Source organism: Cheilinus undulatus, linkage group 3 (genome assembly GCF_018320785.1).
Source record: "Cheilinus undulatus linkage group 3, ASM1832078v1, whole genome shotgun sequence".
Taxonomy (NCBI): Eukaryota; Metazoa; Chordata; class Actinopteri; order Labriformes; family Labridae; genus Cheilinus; species Cheilinus undulatus.
Window position 1 is genome coordinate 8,986,321 of NC_054867.1, and position 20,444 is coordinate 9,006,764.

General features: G+C 39.3%; 2 protein-coding genes across 2 annotated transcripts in view; one reads left to right on the forward strand and one right to left on the reverse strand.

Annotated features, from left to right (window-relative positions):
- The window catches only part of LOC121507021 (receptor-type tyrosine-protein phosphatase gamma-like), a 769,028-nt gene that overhangs the window by 670,614 nt on the left and 77,970 nt on the right, over positions 1–20,444 (forward strand). The window lies entirely within an intron of this gene.
- Positions 14,248–18,698, reverse strand: LOC121507022 (piggyBac transposable element-derived protein 4-like). The gene is made up of 3 exons (XM_041783138.1): positions 18,528–18,698; positions 15,867–17,192; positions 14,248–15,766 (listed from the first exon to the last, which is right to left on the reverse strand). Exons 1-3 carry the CDS (start codon positions 18,638–18,640, stop codon positions 15,334–15,336), a joined length of 1,872 nt encoding a protein of 623 aa, XP_041639072.1. The 5' UTR covers positions 18,641–18,698; the 3' UTR covers positions 14,248–15,333.

The following is a 20,444-nucleotide window of genomic DNA, read 5'->3' on the forward strand; positions in this document are numbered from 1 at the left end:
ACCTCTCCAGGCTCCACTACAGCCCTGGGCATGACTGCTATATACCTTGTCTGAGCGGGATTGCTCCCCTCTCCCCCACTGGTCTGCTCCTATATTTGTAATATTGTTCTCTGTAGATGCACTTACTTATGCACTCTGTTCAATACAGTCGGTAGCGGTATGCATGCAGTCTGTTTGCAAATCTGCCAAGAAGAAAGAAGAGACAACCGTGGCAGGTATTCAGGCTGACATTTGTCTATGCCTTGTGTTTGCAATAGAGTCCATCCTGAAAATGCATATGAATATTTGTATTGTTTCTGAGACACCAAAACCACCTTCTTCCAACTTTTACATGAACCATGCAGCTCAGAGAATAAAATGGGCCTATGCTGTGAGACAAGGTGAGTTTAAAGAGACAGGAGACCTTGAGAAATAATCATTCAACTCACATTCACATCTTCATGAACATTGCCCAACTGCACAGGAATTTGTCCAAACCCCACCAAGCGGACTCAGACACTGTGGCCAAGTATGGTACACTAGGGTTCACACTGCTCAGATGGACTGCACTTTGGGGGTCAAATGTATTTGGATCCAGGCCCAGGTCTTTAATATGAAACCAAAAGAGAACATCTTTGTTCTGTGGGAGGAAGCCAGAGCATCCTGAGAGAACCCAGACATGCATGGGGAGGACATACCGAGGCCCTGTCTGACCAGGAGTCAGACCAGGAGCCTCTTGCTGTGAGGCATCTACGCGCCACCATGCAGCTGAATAAAACAGTAAAGGGTGAAAATGACTAAAATGTGACTAAAACTAATGATAATTTTTCATCTCAAAACCAAGACTAAACTCAAAAAGCTGCCAAATTTAACACAGAGTAGTGGGAGGAATGTTTGCAATCACAATACGAGTGGCAGACACCAAAAACATCCTATAAAATATACATCAGAGAATAATGAAGGCTTTTAAAAAGAAAGGCAGAGCGAGGATCCCCTTCAGCCAAGAAAAGATGCCAATAATCCACACACAGTGTCCCAAATATGTCTGCATCCACAAAAAAATCCAATAACCCACATTCATAAAACGTTATCTGTGGTATAAAACGGCACAACCCTGTAAGTGTCTGCATTGAAAATTTGGAAAGAAATGTCAATATAAATGGTACGACATTAAAAGGCATGGCAGCAGAAGTGCTTAAGTATGTCAGGCACTAAAGAAACCTATGCATTTAAAGCACATCATGCCTTTACACCTGGAAGAAGTGTTATGTAGGATAAGTGGTATTCACCAGTATGGACTAGATTAGCTTAACGCTGATGTGTGTGCATTTATAATGAGGCCAGTGCTTTAAATCCGTCTTTGAGCGAGCCTTTTACACACACTTATCTCTCCTCTCATTCCACTCACACACTCACAGGCTTCCTCTGATGTGCTTCCTCGGCCTGGAAAAGGAACATTTCTGTTCAGACTTCTCTGACTCTGCTGTCGATAGCCATGTTTGTTCTGCCACATATTCCGCTGAGATGCAGGAGAACAATGAAGGCTTTCAGTATCTTCTTACAGACAGCTCAGATTTCATGTCCGCAGCTCTGCGTGCCTCATCACACAGCTGTGTTAAAGGCTTTGTAAGGAAGACTGCCTGTCTGAAGTTAGCTTCAGTTTTTTTTCCTGCATCCAACTTTCTGACACTATGGCAACCATGTCTGAACCGTGAATTAATTTGGAAATTGAGTAGCTTATACTCAATCCCCAACTGGTACATTTGAAACTGCAGACCCTGAAACAGCCTAAAGACACTGATTTTCATTGTCTCAGGAAGCAAGAGCTAGTAAAATAAATAAAAATGCTGCAGAAAATGTGAGTTTGAGGCCATTTCAGTGTGTGTACGAAGAGCCAGCCTGGCATCTTTTGCACGATGCACCCGGCCTACTCATTTCCAGTGACTTATCCAGAATATTACCTGCTGTCAAAATGCTGCTGTCTTACTTTTCCAGGACCAAGCATTTTGGCCTATGATTTTGATTGAATGAATGTGTTTTAGTTCTCATAAAACCACTGCTATACTAAAGCATCATCTGAGCTACCTCCTACACCAGGGGCAGCCATTGCTTTAGACATCCAACACAAATAAACCCCGCCCACACCTACTGCCTCTTTCTCCTCAAATGGCACTGATTGGTCTGGTCTGTTTTCAGACCTGGTTCAATCTTTTTAGATTAGAATCAGCTTTAGTGGCCAAGTATGCTTATGCGACAAGGAAATCTGGTTAGTTTGGCTTTCAATGTACAGGAATTAAACATTGAATATTAAGGCATTAAAAATCCCGGATTTGAATATGTGCAAGCTCATGTTAGGTATTTTGTGTATCATGAGAATTTACATCTCAACAGCAGTGGTATTTTTATTACAATTAACTAGTTTATTTTAATAAGTCCAGCTCTCTCGGAGACAGCAACGATATCCTTTTTTGTGATCAATTTTTTTATTCTTTTCAAGAAAGTTCATAATAAGGATGTGCATAGTGTTGTGTACCATTAAAAGTAAATATACAGGAGAGAGGGATTATTTGCATACACATGCAGCGATATTGAGCAGAGGTAAGTGAATAATAGGCCAAAAGAAATCGTGCAAAATCAAGATAGGGCTATCTATCTGTTCTCAGTCATCACAACACAAGTAAAAGAAAGTTAAAATAAAACACATCACATCCAACCCATAGCCACTGACCAACCTGTCCCAAATACCCACTCACCCCATCCCAAGGGCCCCAAGGATGGACCAAGAAAGTAATAAAGCTGTTCAGCTATGATGTCCTTGATGTGGAAATGTCCTCATAGCTTCTCTGCAGGGACATTTCATTTTCAAAGTTGTTCCATCAACCCACACTGGGTCTTTTCCAGAGGCAGTGATGTTCAGCAGGGTTAATGTCGTTAAAGCACTGAATGAAGGAGCAGTGACCTCTGTAGTCTATCCAGGCCATGTTCATCAACGTAGTGGGGAGAAAGTCCAATTAGCAACAATAACAGCAGCACGTCATACACCACTGACATCAAGCAAGGGTGCAACCAGTGCACAGTGTGACATAATGTGCCCAAATACCCATTTTTGGTCTTTTTTTTTTTCATCCAGATGCTGTAAACAGTTCCTAAAAAATTTTTAACCTGGAGGGAGTTGACAAAAAGGTGCATTTTCAGTGGCCTTACATACTGTTTGCATGTGGACAGAAGGTTAAATTGCACAAAAAAATTCTGGTTTAAGAAATTCCACCATGCTTCCTCATTATGGACTGACTGCACTGGCTGTATGGACATGAGGACAGATTACTCTATGGTTTAACAGACATTTGCATGCACATTTTTTTTACTTAATTCAAAAATAAAGTGCCATTTTAAAGATAATTATCTTTTTTATTCAAATTAAATACATGAGAACTGATCAACAGACTCATAATCACAAATGGCCAAATGAAGGCATAAACTTGAAGCAACATCTGCAACCGTAAATCAAACTTAAATGTTTGATCTGAAATGAACAACGGTGATTTATGAACAAATGTAGTTAAAGCACGTTTGCCAAATACAAAGAATTAGCAGTAAAGACTTCCTTCTAAAATCCAGTCTGAATCAAAGGTCTGCTGGTGCCTCCAGCTGAGATTAAAAACAACTCTTTCTGTATGATTTTTCATTAATGTTGATGTTTATGATAATTAATTTGTAAAGCCTTCAAAGCACAAATGATTGTGCTTAATTAAGCCTCCTAATCCCTCACCATGAATGTTTTTCATGTTTGCGTTTAGCAGCTTTGAGACAAAAGTACAAATGGTTTACATCAAAGTCCGGCTTTCACATCGGCCAAAATCAGCTGATAATCAGCCAAAAAATAGACGGCTCCCCTGAGCTGCTTTCTTTTGCTATCCTTTATACCTCTTTAGTTCCTTTTTATTTGGTTTTTAATGCTTGTTTATGCTCCATTTGTCCCTCTACATCTCCTCTTTTTTATTATACAGCAGGATGAAAATAAACCATCCTATTATTCACTCTGTTATTCAATAATGAAATACATTTAAAGCAGCAACGCGTAACATTTTCACCTTAGAATAGTATCAAAGTCCATCTATTAATAAAATAACTCTCAACAGGAAACATCAGGTCTATTCCACATCCACAGAGCATCCTGATTGCTGCTGTCAGTGCTATCTAACTTTGGCTCACCGCCAAAGTTAGACAGAAGTATAAGAAGTATGGCACTAGTTCACACACCAGCTGTCAGCTCAAAAGAAGCCAGTTAGCTTGTCTCAGTAGAGTTTGATGCAGAGGGTAAGACTAGGAGATGAAAGAGGACTCACTGAACTCCCTAGAGTCAGTCATTAGGTAACTAACAGACAAAGTTTGCAAGGGCACTTAACATTTTTAAGGAAACACTAATCAAGTACATTAATGTGAGAGATGAGGATTGTGGGTAGTGTAGTTCTTTTGCCAAAGATCCCCAATAACCCATACTTTTTTCTCTTACAACATGGTTGATATCATACGAGCTTGTATCATCTACATGAGTATCAGCCGTTGTTTCACACTCAAGTTGCTCATGTTGAGTCTACCTTGGGTGTTTGGCTAATAATCAGATCCCCTGTGGAGAAAATGAATGGGATTTTTACTTTGGGAACCACGCTATTGGCGGTGTGTGTTATTTCAGAAGCACGGAGGATTTTACATCATCAGAAATATGACTCAGGCCTTGAAAAATCCAATAACTTGTTTTGGAAGAACACTGTGTTGACACGTTCAGAATAAGCAGTGATTGCATCATTAAAAAGACGAGGTTTATTATTGGCACATACGCACGTGGCTTTGGCCAAATTCATCTCATTATGAGAAAATGGGTCGGCAGAGGTTTTAATAAAGTACTTATTAATCTGTCTGGGCGCAAAAGCCTTGAATATCAAACACCCAAGCTCCAACACGTATGCACACATACGCCTGGCGCCGTCTTCCATCAATTCCATAACAAACGGTCTCATCAGGAGTCAAAATGAGCCATGAGAGAAGGCTGAGGAGCAGACAGGAGGTTTCATTCCCTTACATTGTGGTCTGCTGGTGGGCTAGCAGAATACTAATGCTAAGCTGGAGGGGATGCAGGGCTGCCAGCATGTGCAAAAAGCATGACCTTGGGCCAGGGGCTCAGTGGGAAAGCATGGAGGAAAAAAAAAAGGGGTCAGAGTGCCCCCTGGCTGTGGAAGCAACATCACATTAGAGGAGCAGGGATCTGATGAGAGAGGTGAGAAGTGTTTTATCCTCCGTTCATTAACTCAAGACCAAACATCCCTCTGAAATCGAGATGGGAAATATGGCATTTTTAAAAATATACCACTGTGTTTTATAACTAGATATAAGACTATATCGTTTACATCAATATAGTTTATTTTGCATTGACATCATTTTATACATTTTCTCTGACTTTATCTGACTATTGATGAGAGCAATGATGAATGATTAAAAAAAATGATAGATCTAATGTTCAGATTTAAAAAAAGGTTTACAGTAGAAACCATTAACACTAATATGTTGACCACAAGATAATCTATAAGAAATGTTTAGCCTGAATGGGGAATTATGATTTTTAATATTTATTTTATTTTATTGAGGAGAACTTGTATTATAAATAAAAACTGAAATAATATTAATACTGGTTTGATACTGTTAAAAAAAGAAAAGGAAGTCCATCATACCTGGTACTGGGTAATTCATGGTTTAGAATAAATGACTAGAACAACTGCCAGACAATGGGAGTACAACAATGAGAGGGTCAAATTTATGGGTTGCTTCACATTAAGGGCCTAGTCCCGGATCAGAGTACACTTGAGCCAAAAGTCTGGTTCATTTGGTCACTGTGGATGCAAACAAACCTCACCTGGGCCCACTTGGGGAGGAGATCTTGGACGTGATTCAGGTGGACCCAGCACGGTTCGAATGAGAAGTGGATGCAGTCTCAATCTGTCCCCGCTATGGCAGTTTGTTCACATTTTTCCTCAATAAAAGGCGGAAATAATCCGAATCAAGACAACAAACGGTCTGTTATGACTTCCCTAACAGAAGAACACAAGTTGGAGTTAACAAGATGAGATGGCAATAAAAGTCTCCCTAAAAGTCTCCCGTCACCTCAAAAATTGTGCTATCTGTGAAGCGCAACCCCATTTAATCGACATTGCTGGCATCTTAAAAAAGTGATTTAGACTTTTTCGCTGGGTTAAAACATAAACTTTGCTCAGGTCATGACCTGAGTGGTTGCTGTGGTAGCTTCTTCTTCTTTCTCCTCCTTGTTGGGTTTATAAACCAGTTTTGTGCATACCGCCACCTATATCAGCCTGACAACATACACAAGTGGGTCCAAGCACGGATAGATGTTGCTATTGCGGAAGCACGCCGGGCGATTGCGGGGATTTTTCTGCAGCACATTTCGAAACAATCGGGCCTAACGTGAATGCACCCTAAGTCTCTGCACTTAAATTAAAGGCTGCTCTTGTAAACAGCATCTACTACTCCTATTTTGAATACAGACAATCAGAAATGTGATGATTTGTAGTAACATGCCTTTGACAGCTTTGAACTGAAGGTTTTGCCTTTGTGTTGACACAAGTCAGAGAATAACACAAGTCGAACATACAGTGCTTAACAAATTTATTAGACCACTTGTCATATTTGTCTCAAAGACCATCCAGCATCATCAGGTGCTTTGACGCGGACTCTTTCATTTACAGTGAGCAGGAATGAACAGGAATGAGGGATTTCAAACTGAATTAACTCAAATTTGAGCCAGCTCACTGGGCTTCTCTGAGAAGTCAGAAATTAATCAAGCATAACATTCAACCACGAAAACTATTTCTTCTGTTCAGGAATGCAAGTAAATAACTATAATTTGACATATTAATCAAGAAATATTAATGTGCTTTACTATTTTGTCAGTTTTTTTGTAAATCAGTAAATTTGAAAATTCCTGGATAACAATAATTATTCTATTTTAGCATTAAAAATATCATTTGGGTTAAATAGCTTCTACATATTGGTGTATTAACCATTGCAGAAACATAAGAAATGATTGTGGTAATTATCAATGCTGTTAATTGAGGGCAGCTGTGGCATAAACCTTACTTTGGTTAGGGTTAGGGTGGTCTAATAAATTTGTTAAGCATTGTATATATGATAAATGCACAACTCTGAATAAGATCTTCATGTGGGACACTCCTGATACATTTTCATCTTCCTCTTCGTTGTTCTTCATCCATCTCTGCGCCAGTGACAGGGAAGAAAATAAAAATTGGGCTACAGGGGAAATGAATGCACCACCTTATGCTGCATTGCAGCTTGTTTTTTAGCTCAGTTTAATTGAAATCAATGCATTAAAGCTGCTTCACCCGCGTCACATTTCATTCCATTTCATTTCAAACCTTTATTTATTCTCAAAAGGACATGTCATGAGGCCGTGGTTTTGTATTTTCAAAGTCTAGTAAGCTTTGAAGAAAATGACTCAAAAGCGTTCTTGAGAGACGATGTTCAAAAGTAAGGGATGGATATGAGGTCAAGGAAATTGATCTCTGATGACCAGAATCTCATCAGTTCATCCTTGAGTTTGTAGAAAAGCTTTCTTACAGTATCTTATACACAATAAATGTCCAGACGGACACACAGACAGTTGCACAACCTGAAAATGTTAAACTTCTGGCCCTGGCAGTAACTGTTATGGGGACATAAAAATTGTAGCCACTCTTTCTGAATTTCTACAAATATATTGGAAACATTCACAGCCGCTCTGTGCTCACTGCCTCTGGAACTCTCTCCCAGCAGACGTCAGTAAAATAAACTGTCTATTTTCAAATCCTGGTTCGACCAACCTGTTTTCAGTTGCTGTTAGTTTTATTGATCCTCTGTTGATTTAACTTTACCTTGGAAGGTGAGCTTGAGTGTTATGAAAGGTACCTACAGTCATGGTCGAAAGTATTGGCACCCCTGGAATTTTTCCAGACAATACACAATTTCTCCCAGAAATTGTTGCGATTACAAATGTTTTTGGTATAAATGTGTTTATATCCTTTACGTGTATTGGAATAACACAAAAAAGCAATAGAAAAAAAGCCAAAACTGACATAATTTAACACAAAACTCAAAAAATGGGCCGGACACCGTTTGCTACTTCCATCTACTTTTCTAAATGTTGCCAACATATCTGTGCAATTTAGAAAGTGCTGTCTCTCTTTCAGTTAAAGTTATAACAAAATATCAGCACTTTGTGAGATCACTGGTCAGTAAAATAATGATTTGATTGTTTTGAAACCCTGGGTGATTAGGAGTCGGCTACAGAAATGTTGACAACCTCAGTATACAGAAATGTTCTTCATGTTTTTGGACTGTTTAGATGGTGTGTCAGATTTTATTTGCAATATTTGATAACCAAAAATGAAAATACTGCCCAGCTTTTGCCATGGTACCAATGAGGTCACAACATTAGTTGATTTTTACTACAATCAAATCAAACCTTGTAAATCTGGTATTGTGACATTCATTTTCTCACAGAATATCAAGAGATAAAGCTGTGAAACACACTTCAGCTAGAAAATATTACAATAAATGTTGTTTATTGTCATTCAGCTGAAAATATTAAGCCATTGTTGTTGGTCCATGTCGCCCTGCCCTGTTTATTAACTCCAGAGACCGTCCATTCCTCTGAAATCTTCATCTATCTCCCTCAGCCCCTCTCCCTGTCAGCGCTTTGTTTCTGCTCTTATTCCTTCACATCCTCCCTTGACGCCTCTATCTAGGTCACTACAGGGACTTACATGGCTTTGGGACCCCCAAATCCCACACACATGTCCCCCTTGTCACAATCAATGGAGAATCCTCATGTTATAAAACACTGTGGACTGGACTATTTTATGGCTCATGCTGCTTGTAAAAAAAAAAAAAAACAGGAGGCCAATGAGGATCTGTAGCTGGATTCAGCAGGACAGAACCAGCATAGGGGAGGGGGCTGGGGTATAAAAAGGAAATATAGGATGTAATCAGGCTGCTTATGAATGAATGTATTCACATAATGTGATAAAAGCTCATTGCAATTAGCTTTCAATTCCCCAGCCATCTGGATTGAATGGGATTTTAATCTGGCCCTTATAGAGAAATTATGTAAACTAGGATTGTGACATTTCCAGGAACTGAATAGGCAGAAGTGGGCTCCTATAGTCCAATGAGTGGATGCTGTAGAGCCAAAGAGTCATTGGTATCTATCACAGAAATGTGAATCTTTCAACACAATTCCCTACAAACTGTTCACCAATTCACAATGCATTCCCTATTTATCAAAAGAGGTCTTATTTCAGGATCTGCTTCAGTCTGCAGTCCACTGAGGAGCTGTAAAATATTATTTGGCATTAAAAAGGACAATAAAGCATGTTCAAGATTGCTCATTTTAGCATTCATTAATAAGACTGCTGAGCAGGTGTTATGGTTTAACAAGCAATCATGCTAACTGGTGACCGTCAGCGGCATATGTTGGTAGTTGGTCTACGTACAACTTATTCCTAACACTGGGCCATTTTTCATGATTGTAATAAATAATAAATCAGTGTTATTGGTCATCCTTTACATCTGTCAGTGGGTTTTACAAATTTAACCAATAAAATGTGCCAACATGATGCTTACTGTGACCAGTATTGAACAGCTGAAAAATACAGCTTTCCTGTCTAATTGCCTAAAGCAGGGGCTCTCAACCATTTCAGCCCGGGACCCACAAAATAAGAGTGCAGGTACGGGTTCTGACTCTTGTGCACAAAAATAAGCGACGCTCCACACACCTCAGGGCCACAGCAACCACAGGCCAGTGCCATGTCTACATTAATTACTCTTTTAAGCTTTTTTGTGTAAGCCTACCAGCACTTTTTTAAGTGTTTTTAAACCACTGGTTTTAATCTGGTATTTTTTTTATTAAATGATCGTACTTTGGTCACATTACAAAGCATCTAACAAAAAATAAAACTTAAAAAATGGTGGTCCAAGCTTTCCATCACTTATGTGAGAGCAGCCAGCTATTTGCTGCACCAGACAGTAGCACATAGAGTGGCTTCTAAGTAGGTTCAAATTTGCAGTTACACTGCAGGTAATTTATCAAGGTGTGCTTTCAATTAGACGACCTAGTTGGGGATTTATATTCTCTTGTTGTTTTGAAAGATATTTGTCTTTTAACTGCACTGCTCCAGTAAGAAAACTATTTATTACTCCCTTAAATAATCTTTAAGTGAATTAATTTTTCAGTTTACTTAAGTAAATTTACAGAACAGTTATTTTTCTCCTACTTAAGTGAATTTTATTCAGCAACATTTCTAGTTGAGTACATTTTTCTTCCAGTCTTTCCTCCTTTAAATCATAACTGAAGACAGCATTGTGAGCACAGTTTCAACTAAAATATTTGCCATGTGACCGTTTTTATGTATTAGGATGGATAATAATTGTATCATTTAAATTTTAAATGCAGGGATCAATAAGTAAGTACTCCAAAAAGTTTAAACTTTTACATTATTATTAAAAAACACAGGAATCTACTAGAGGTGGGAGAAAAGAATTGATTCTTAGATGCATCGTGATATGGAGGTGGAAGATTCTGAATCGATTTATAAATGTCCAACAATCAATAATCGTAAGTAATTTAAAGGTGGACTTCTGACATATAGAGCGCATAACAGCATTATTTTTATTACCAGTTTTTTATCTGTTATGGGCAATTTTATGTCTATAATTTCAGATGTGTTTACACACACCTTCCATTACAGGATAGTGAACATTTAATTTAGCACTTTTAGAATCCACTAACATTTTTAATCTAGGCAAAAATTATTAGGTAAAATATTTTTTATCTGACTGTTTGATTTATTAATAAATGCTGTTTCTTTCAGCTTAGCTACACTTACATCATATCAGTTTTTTCCTCATATCTGGACGCTTGTAATCCGTAGTCACACCCTGCTGCTGTGTAGCTTCTCCTCTGAGCTGAAAGCAGGGTTGCCAGGTCTGCGGTTTTCCCGCAGAACTGGGCTTCTTTTTACATACTGCTGCAGGTTGAGTTTTTGTCAGCACGTTGAGCAGGTTCGTTTTTGATGTTTTGTGTAATTTCAAAAGCAGAATAAACTACTTTATTTGCTCTAAAATACAACTACATCAAGCAGCAGTAAAGCAGGAAAACACAGAACATGGCGCACAACCAAAGATCTGCTGTGCCAAACTGGCACACAGACATACATATGTGGTTGCCAGTTTGCACATATCTGAACGCATTAATATTGGGAGTTTACTCACTTATCCTATTTTCATTCATGCAAATAACTCCCTCCACTCTTGTATCAAATCGTGCGTATGTGAGTGCCCAGTGTTTTGTTTCTGCATTGTTTTAACTCTTCCATGTAGGAAAAATAAGAACAAATCTGATACATGTGTTGGAAAAAGACCTAAAGATGAGTTCAAATACAAACTATGAGAGCAAAGTTGTTGAATTTGAAACTATGTTATCCTGAAGAAGGCTTATAAAATGGTGATCAAGTCCAGGACCAAACCAGAAAAGCATCCTAAAGTTGGACAGAAATCTTGGAAGTGAGCAGAAAATCAATGATGATAGTAGGCAGAGATCATGAAAACCAAAAAAGAAAAAAGCAAACTTAACTCAGAGGAAGACTAAGACTGCATACCAGTGCTCCCACTTCCACAGATGAATGATGAGGCATGCATGTTGAATGCAATGCATCAAAACCTCCATAATGTCCTGCTGAGTCTGACTACATTTTGCAGTACAAAAACCAGCATGCTTTTTGGATATTCTGGCCCACAATCCCTTGCACCGTGGAAGATTTGTTTTATCAGCAGAGCAGCTGACAAAGCAACAACAGCTGTGCAAAATACTGCAGTAGATGCGTTTGCATTATAAAGGGTTCAACGGGCAGTCTTATGAGGAAGTTGTAGTGCATAGTTTATCCAAGCTTAAAATATTAACTCTGCATACTTTGTTGCAGCTGCGAGGCACAATGAAGTCAATAAAAAAATCAATTTAGACCACAAAGAAAAACTAAGGCAGGATGTTCAAACGCTGAGAGGAAAGAATCAGGCCTAAAATCCTCTGCCAGCCTTAAAGTGTGCCGTCACCTTCCCATCCCCTCACTAGTCTTTATTTATAGACTTCTCCTTAGCTTTTATTACAGTCAACTTGCACACTTTGCTCAACTGTCTCTCTGGACTACAGGTAAACCCAATAATGAGGGGCAGGGATTAAAGTCAAAGCACAACTGCTTCGAGGTCTAATATGTTTAAAACTTAAGATCCCATAGGAGGGAGTTTTATCTCCCATTAAGTCTCCCATCAACTCAGTATAAACTAAATATAGTCTGATACAGTTTAAGAAGCAGGCTTATGGTGCTCTGTTGGTCCACTGACTCATGAGAACAGCCTGGCAGCATACCCCCAGTGTGCTGATTCTCCAATCATCCTTAAAGATAGACATCTATTTTCAGACCAAAGTCAAATCAAGGATGTGGATGGATGTGAATTCAAAGTCCCTGTAAAGTGAAATCCAAACTTTGTGTCTGTGCACACTAGATATGTTGGAATAAGGCTGCTGTAAACATGAAAACACTGAGATCTACATAAAACAGATTTTATTATTATCATTATTATTATTTAGTCCATTAGAAAGTAGTTAGGAAAGTGCAAATATAGGTGCCCATGCCATCACCAGTCTAGATAGGGGAATAACCCCACCTCCCTAACACTACAATGATATAAATGCCTGCCACTGCCTTCTTTGAAAGTTAACAGTCAGCTACATGCTGTGTTTTTGTTCATTGTGGGATAAATTTACAAAATCTATAAGCTACAGTGAACTACGGGTCATTAAAAGTGTCATTACAGAGAGACTTGTGCCAGAAAACAGTAAATTTAATCCCCAACTGGTCTCTCTGCTCTGGCACAGAGCCAGTAAGCTGCTCTGATCAGAAGCATTTTTTTTTTATTTGAGAGGAGCATATTTCTTGTGAGTGGGCGTGGCTTCCGCTCACTCAACTGACAAGCCCACACCATACTAGAGCTGATTTTACTTCCTCAGTTTTCATGATTTTGAAGCTTAATTTTATTAAAATTAGTGACATTTTTCAATGACTGAAATTTGACCTGGTGGTTTAAAACATAGTAACCACTCATACAACAAACCTAAAATAAAGATTTTTTCATCATTTTACTGGGACTTTAAGACCTTTCCTTTGCTGAAAAATCTATGTGTATTAAAAACAGACTACTCCTTCATTATATAGATTTTTGGTTAAGTTCTTAAATTATCCTAAAAATGTCCTGAAATCTTCAAAGCCAGAGAAATTCCTGTTTTTATAACAGTAACAGAATGTGCCTTATTGTATTGTGCGTCTAATGAGATACAGATGTTGCATTTCAAATATACTGTTTGATAAATACACCAAAGGAGTGCTGTTTTTATTGAACCGAGCCCTCAATTTAAACTGGAAAGAATACAGCAGAGGTTTGCAAAGCTGATCAGTGCTGGTCTCTGCTTGTCATCTTTTGTCGTTGTTTTGATGACAGACCAGAATTTACTTACTAGTGCTGGACAATAGCCAGGATAACAATGGAGACTAAAGGATTACTATGACACATGCCATGACATGCTCCTTTTGTCATGTGTGGTAAGCGAAGTGCTTTAATTGTAATTTAGTTGAGTACACATCTCATCAAACCTCTTTAAGCTTTCCAGTATTGGTCCTTGTGAAATTTGCAAGAAGATTTTAACACTTCTATGTTAAAAAGCTGTTGCAGCCTTCTCAAGGGAACCCACTTCACTGAGGCCTATTCAGCTCTATTACATACTGTGCCTTTACACCATGTAAATTTCACTGACAATTTGACAGACAAAAAAAACAAGGACAGGAGAGATGCCAAGGGTTCACCCCTTGACCCCCTATAACCCCTGTATGTTCACTGCATGCAAGCATGAGACATCACTGTGTAGCTTTGCACGCTTGTGGTCCACAACACATCTAAAATCATTTTTAACTGTAGACAAAAATGACATTGAATCAGGAGAAACTCAAATGTGATGTTTTGCATTATCACACCTTTGCTGGCTGAGAGCCAGATTGTTTTGTCTTCATGTAAAGGAAAGTCAAAGTAAAACATTTTTAACACAGATATGGTTATTATTAATGTACATTTATCTTCTCTTTAAAAGAGAGAAAAAACCCAACAAGATCTTTTAAGAGACAAAAGTGAATGAAAATCTAGGAAATATTGACCGGACACTCCTGGTACCTTGTCATCTCTCTTTGGCTATAACTTCCCTTTGCCAACCCAAGCAAAAGAGAAAAATAGGAATGGGGCAACAGGGGAAATTTTGCTCTGTGTTTTGCTGCACAGCTTGCAGGCTGCCAGAATACTACAAAAGGAGTCAACAAACAAACTGATTTTTTCGCCAATGCTCACTCGCGTTAGGACATGTGGTTACACTGTAACCCCACTTGACTTTTTCAGATAGAGATTGGCTGCTCAGCTCTGTCCACTTCTGCTTTTTACTTAATTTTGACTTATGAATTTTATTCAATAAATATGCACCTCATTAACCACAGTTACTAAATAGTAACCCAAATCTCATCAGAAATGGTTGATCCAAAGTCTTTTTTTTTGTAACTATTCTAGGGTTGTCTTCAGAATAGATTTTAGATTGAATATGCATCATGCTGAGATATCAGAATCCTTTCATTTTGTTTGCTGTAAAAGATCACAGCAAAATTTGTCATTTTTTGAGTTGCTGAATAACCGAGAAACTGACACTCGCTGTTAACAGATGGACAAGTGCTTTGCAGCTGATGCAGACAGCGGACGTTGGTGTGCATCTGAGAAATACCATTGGTCAGGCCAGTTGAGTCTGATCTAACTAAAGGGTCAACATTTGCACTGCCAGACTCACGTAGCTGCTAACCCTGACAGATTTTCGCCACGTCTGAAAGCGAGAATTAGGGGTGTGATTGGCAAAGGAGGAAAAGTATGAAAATTACACGTGCACAAAAACTGAAATTATGCACGCACACCATGTGTGCACTAAAGGAAAAAGATGTCCCCCATTTAATTCCATCATTAACATTTTATTTCCTGCATTCTGCTCATTTTTATGCACTTGTGCTATTTCTAAACTATGATCTCGTCTCTCTTTCTATTCAAAAGGTCTCATCTGGAAAAATATGCACATAATGATGAATGCATTAGTTTAAATCCACCCTTATTATTGAGCATTTTTGTAACTTAAAGCATTAACATAAGAAAAAAGCTAATCTATAGATTATGAGCAGCATGCCACTCATTGTAGCAGTCTCTAGCAGGGACGAAGCACAAAGGGATATCACAAGAGGTGCACTTCACTGGGGTCTTTTTTTGGCAGAGTTTGCAAGTCCGTCGGCCAACAGTGCTGTCCCCGCTGATGTGTACCAGCCTGTGACTGGCTCCACTTGAACCAGGAGGTGGCATGGGTTTGGTTTTGGGGCGTGACCCCACCTCTGCCAGCTCTTGTGCGAGGGTCTCTCTGAATGCCTTCTGAGGCAGAGGTACCTCTCCTTTACTTTTTGCGATCTCTTTGTGGAGGATGTAGGCGTTCACTATGGCGACGTCCATGAAGTGGTAAAAGAATGTCTTGTACCACATCCGGGTTTTATGGTTGACGCTGTAGTACCCTATGAGGGAGTCAGAGAAGTCCACTCCACCTATAAATCTGGATGACAGAGGAGAAATAGTGAGAGATGTTCACCAAAAAATGAATTTAGCAAGAACACTATTACTTTTCAGCATGCACACCATGTTCAAATACGTACTGGTTGTAGTCCTTGGCTGCAGGTGGAATTGAGACATCCTTCAGCACCCCCTGCCCTTCTGCATTCCTGACCCTCCTTTTAACTTTGTCGTCTGTGTGTGCGGTGTGGAGAGTCGAACACAGCAAGACTTCTTTTGCATCTCTCCACTGGAGAAAGAGGACTGAGTCATCCCTAATCCAGCGTATGCTGCCACGGGGAGATTTTGAATCCAGACCATCGACTCCTGTTTTTGGAAAGCCAGAATTGTTCTTAAGAATGGTTCCACATGCCCAAATCTTCTTCTCAAGGAGGTCACGAAAAAGAGCAGGACTTGTGAAAAAGCTGTCTACGAACAGCTTGTAGCCAGAGCCGAGCAAACGTGAATCCATCAGCTCCATCACTGAGTCATAACCAAGCCCCTTACCACTCTTCTTCTCCATCTTTCCATCATACACAAAAAAGTCCCAAGTATATGCATTATTGGAGTCAGCCAAAACAAAGAGCTTGTATCCCCAACGAACAGAGTCGTTATTCAAGTGTTGCTTGGGACCAGTCCGTGATTTTGTGGCAATTATTCTCTCATCAATGGCAATTTCCTGGCTGGGATGATAGCTCCTTTTACAAGCCTCTTTTATCTCCTCATAGAGTGGCTTTATTTTACAGAGGTGATCAAAATCTGCTGTGCCTTTCTTCCTCTCATTTTCAGCATCCGCCTCTGGGCTACAAAGGTGAAGAGCCTGGTTTATCCTGAGGAACCTCTTTACAGCCATTACCTGTCTCGGGAACTGGAAGTTGTAAAGGTTACTGTCTTTCCAGTAATCTAAAAATGCGGTGCATTTTACCAAACCCATGTATATGAGTAAGGACATGAATGAATACATGTCCTCTATGGTAAAGTCAGTCCAGGGGGAGGAGATTTTTGCGTAGTAAGCTATGCCAAAGTCATTGGTATTTTGAACTATTGTCTTTAGAGAAGGCTTGGTTAGGAAAAGCTGGAACAGCTGCAGGGCTGTGTAAGAAGATGTAAGAATAAGCTGGGGTCCCGGTGTGCGTGCTGGTCTAAAGATGGGCTGTGGTGGGACGATGTCTGGGACATCAACACCATTCCATCCTTGTCCAGGTGTTTCTGATGATGCTTGACTACTGCTGCTGTTGATGCCTCTCCCCCGTCCACGCCCCCTGCCCTTCCGTGTGCCTCTAGGTTTCTTTTTGCTAGAAGCGCATCTCTTGAAAGCTGGAGGACTGGACTCTGCAACTGAGGAACTCTCTTGCCCCTCTCCTCCACGGGGCCGCTTGCTGACTAGGGGTGGCTCCCACTCTGAATCTGACCCTACATCAGACGGTTGCCTGTCATGAGAAGATAAAAAGATCAACTTTTACTTATTTGTGAAATATGATTTCAAGCAAAGGGCAGCATGGCTGTTTTGCTGCTGTCTGGTTCAGCTACAGTTCATGTGAGCAGGGAATGAATATCACTGTGGATTGTGCAAAAAATGTAGCAATTTAAAAAAAAATGTAACATTTGGAATATGTTGATGGGTTGCAGGGTTTTCTTTACTTTTTAGACAAAAGCAAAAAAAAAATCATGCTTTCCCCCTTGAGGTGTGGTGAAGGAATACACTGTGTTGATGGCATAACATCAGTACGGTCAGAAAATACCTCAGAGTTAATCATCAAGGTCAGCAGCTATGAAAATTTCTGCTGATAATATTTCAATCTCTATGTAGGCAATATATATCAGCAGAATATACAAACAAGTTTGTACAGTTTAAGCAGAATCTTTGAACACTTTTCTGCTAAAGTATTTTTCTTTAATAGAATCATGCCATAAATTTTATATGTGCTCTAAGAACCCAAAATTCAGGGCTAAACTACAGGTAAGGCTGGCTCCTACAGCTTCTCTTTATACATATGATTGATCCTATATCAATATTACTAAGCTTAATATCTGTAATACCCAGACCTGGAGTGGGTAATCTGGGAAACCAGGTGAATTCCCAGTGGGCTGGGCTGGTTTTTGGCCTGTCAGGGCTAGTGTACATTAAAAAGATCATACAGACAGTGTTTATCGAGTAGCGCTTCCCTTCAAAAAAAAAATAAAATAAAATTCTTCTGTCTTTGTGCATCTGGAAGGTCCATCTGTGTCAGTCTGACTGGAAATATATACACTTTTGTGGTTCAGCAATTACATTCATTCCTCTTCCTCAAGGAAGTTAAGATAATGATAAAAACAAAAGATGGATAATTGAAGGAAAAATGCTTCTGAAACACCCAAATTGATATTTTATGGGTGTTTTTTTTCATTCTTAGAATAGTTTTACAATAAGTGTAAAATAACAATAACGGCCCTGGTGATACCTGTAGTTAACTCATGAAGCTAAAGCTAATACCATTATCATGGCGATAACAGTCGTTAGTGTATCCCCTCTTCAATGAAGCTTGTATGTTTTTTTACAGACTGCCCCCCTCCCCACAGCTCAACAGGACACTCACAGTAAAAGTTTTCACCCCGACCACCACCGACAAAAGTAGCTCTGGAGATTCAATGGAGCTCATGAAAGGGGAAAACAAGCTAAAAATAAAAGACGAACATTTCAGACTGACTCGTGTACATCACCTAATGTTTCAACATTTATTACACAAAAGCGTCCGTTATTTGAGACAAATATTGCTGAGAGTCACCTGTCCACTTCCTCTGACATTTCTCCCTCTGATTCGTCTCTTTCCTGTTCCTTGTCTCCGCTATTGAGGGGCTCTGGGACAGTGTGTTTAGTTTTCTTCGTCCTCTTCGTCATATTTGTGCCGAAATACTTCTAAAAATGAGTAAAAACCGACATATAGCGGCTGACGCACGGCAGCCGTATGGGTCTGGCCACTCGTTTTCCTCTGCCTGTTTGAGTTCCCGCGGGTTGCTCCTGCTCCTAGGCTGTTAAAGAACCACTGAAGCTGCAGGTATCCGTATTTGGAATTTTATTGGCTGATGGAAACGTCAGTCATCAACACGGCTGCATCCTATTGGCTCGATTTGGGCAAAACACAAGAGAGGCGGATACCTCTCAACAACTCAGGCTCTCGTTGGCTGTTGAAGGCTGTGGACAGCGGATACTACTTCCAGGTTGATCAAATGAGTTGGTAGACTGCTTTGGGAACCGTTTTGGAAATGTGAGTGGGATATACTGACTGTTTGAATTTGATAGGATACCTGTAATTATTTAATGCATGTTTACTGAAACCTTAAGTTACTTAGCTGGAATTAGATTTGAAATAGCCTAATCAAGGTCAATCAATCAATGATCAAGGGTTGAGAGGAAATTATTTCAAAGGCAAATCATTTGCCATAACTAGGCAAAACAGAAATCTATTAGCAAATGAGCTGAATTAAATTGAAATCTGTGTGCAAGCAAATGTATAAATAAACATTACCCAAAATTGAAAATATCTCCTGAATAATAAGAAGAACGCTCCTTTCCAATCCTCAACTTTTTTTTTCATTCTATTTTAGTAATATATGTTTATAGGAGTATGTTTTTTTTTCTTTTTGTTTTTTTTTTTTCCTCATAAAAACACTAAATATATGTTGGAGCTTGAAGATGGATGGATGGGTGGATGGACTGTGATACACAGTATAAAGTTTTAATCTCAGTATTTTTTTCTAAACTTCCCCAATAATGTGATAGTATTCAGTTCTAACTATTGCCATGTTTCGCGTTATTCCTCAGTAGCTGTGCACACGCAGCTTGATAGCAGCTACATCATGTGTTTTGTTGCTCTGACCGGCCCGTAGAGATGTGACAGACAGAACATTCATCTAATCACACTCCGAGTTATTTTCAAAGCCTTTGCCTTTTCCCAAACGTTTCCTATTGAAGCTTTCCACTAAGCTGACACACCCAGATGGATGTGTCAGCTTAGTGTAGTCCTTAACATCCTTATAAAGATGCATTACAGAGCACAATACACTCCATACAGCTGCAGTATCATGTCTGTGTAGCAAATGTGTTGTCCATAAGATAAGGTGAGAGAGACTGCAAGCTTTATAAGACAGATGGAAGTATTTCTTTTTATTAGGTTTTTTTTTTTAACAAGTTGCAAAGATTTTACCAGAACTAAGAAACTGAACCACCTGTGCTGTACCCCATCCTGTCTGCACGTCTGAACAGTTTCTTGCAAAATTGAATGTTAAAGAATATGAAAGAATGTGAGAGGTTTATACTATATAAAAAAAGCTTCTTCCCCTGAGTGGACCACAGAGAGCTGGTGTCCGTAAAACAAACACTGTCACCCATCGTGCCTAAAACTCGTTAAACTGCGCAGATAAATCATTCCCATCTACAGCCATTATGCCGCTAATCTCTCTGAGCTCGTAATAACCACAGGATCAACTTTCACAGAAATGACTGGAAGCTAATGCCACTACTATAGCCAAGCACCTCATACGACCCAACTTCAAAAATCAAATTAACATTTTGTGTGTGTAAACCTGCAGCACTCATTGATCAGTACATGCATGAAATATTGAATAAGTAAAAGTAATAAATAATCCAGTTTATCAGGCCTGTACAGTATATCAGTGTTTGGTCTCGCTGGAGCAAATCTGAC

Bases quoted from the DNA above. Each gene is read 5' to 3' on its own strand.
- LOC121507022 (XM_041783138.1), bottom strand. From the start codon at position 18,640: ATGACGAAGAGGACGAAGAAAACTAAACACACTGTCCCAGAGCCCCTC. The intron at 17,193-18,527 runs GTGACTCTCAGC...TTCTCATGACAG, and splicing joins ATGTCAGAGGAAGTGGACAG to GCAACCGTCTGATGTAGGGT. The intron at 15,767-15,866 runs GTACGTATTTGA...TCTGTCATCCAG, and splicing joins GCAGCCAAGGACTACAACCA to ATTTATAGGTGGAGTGGACT.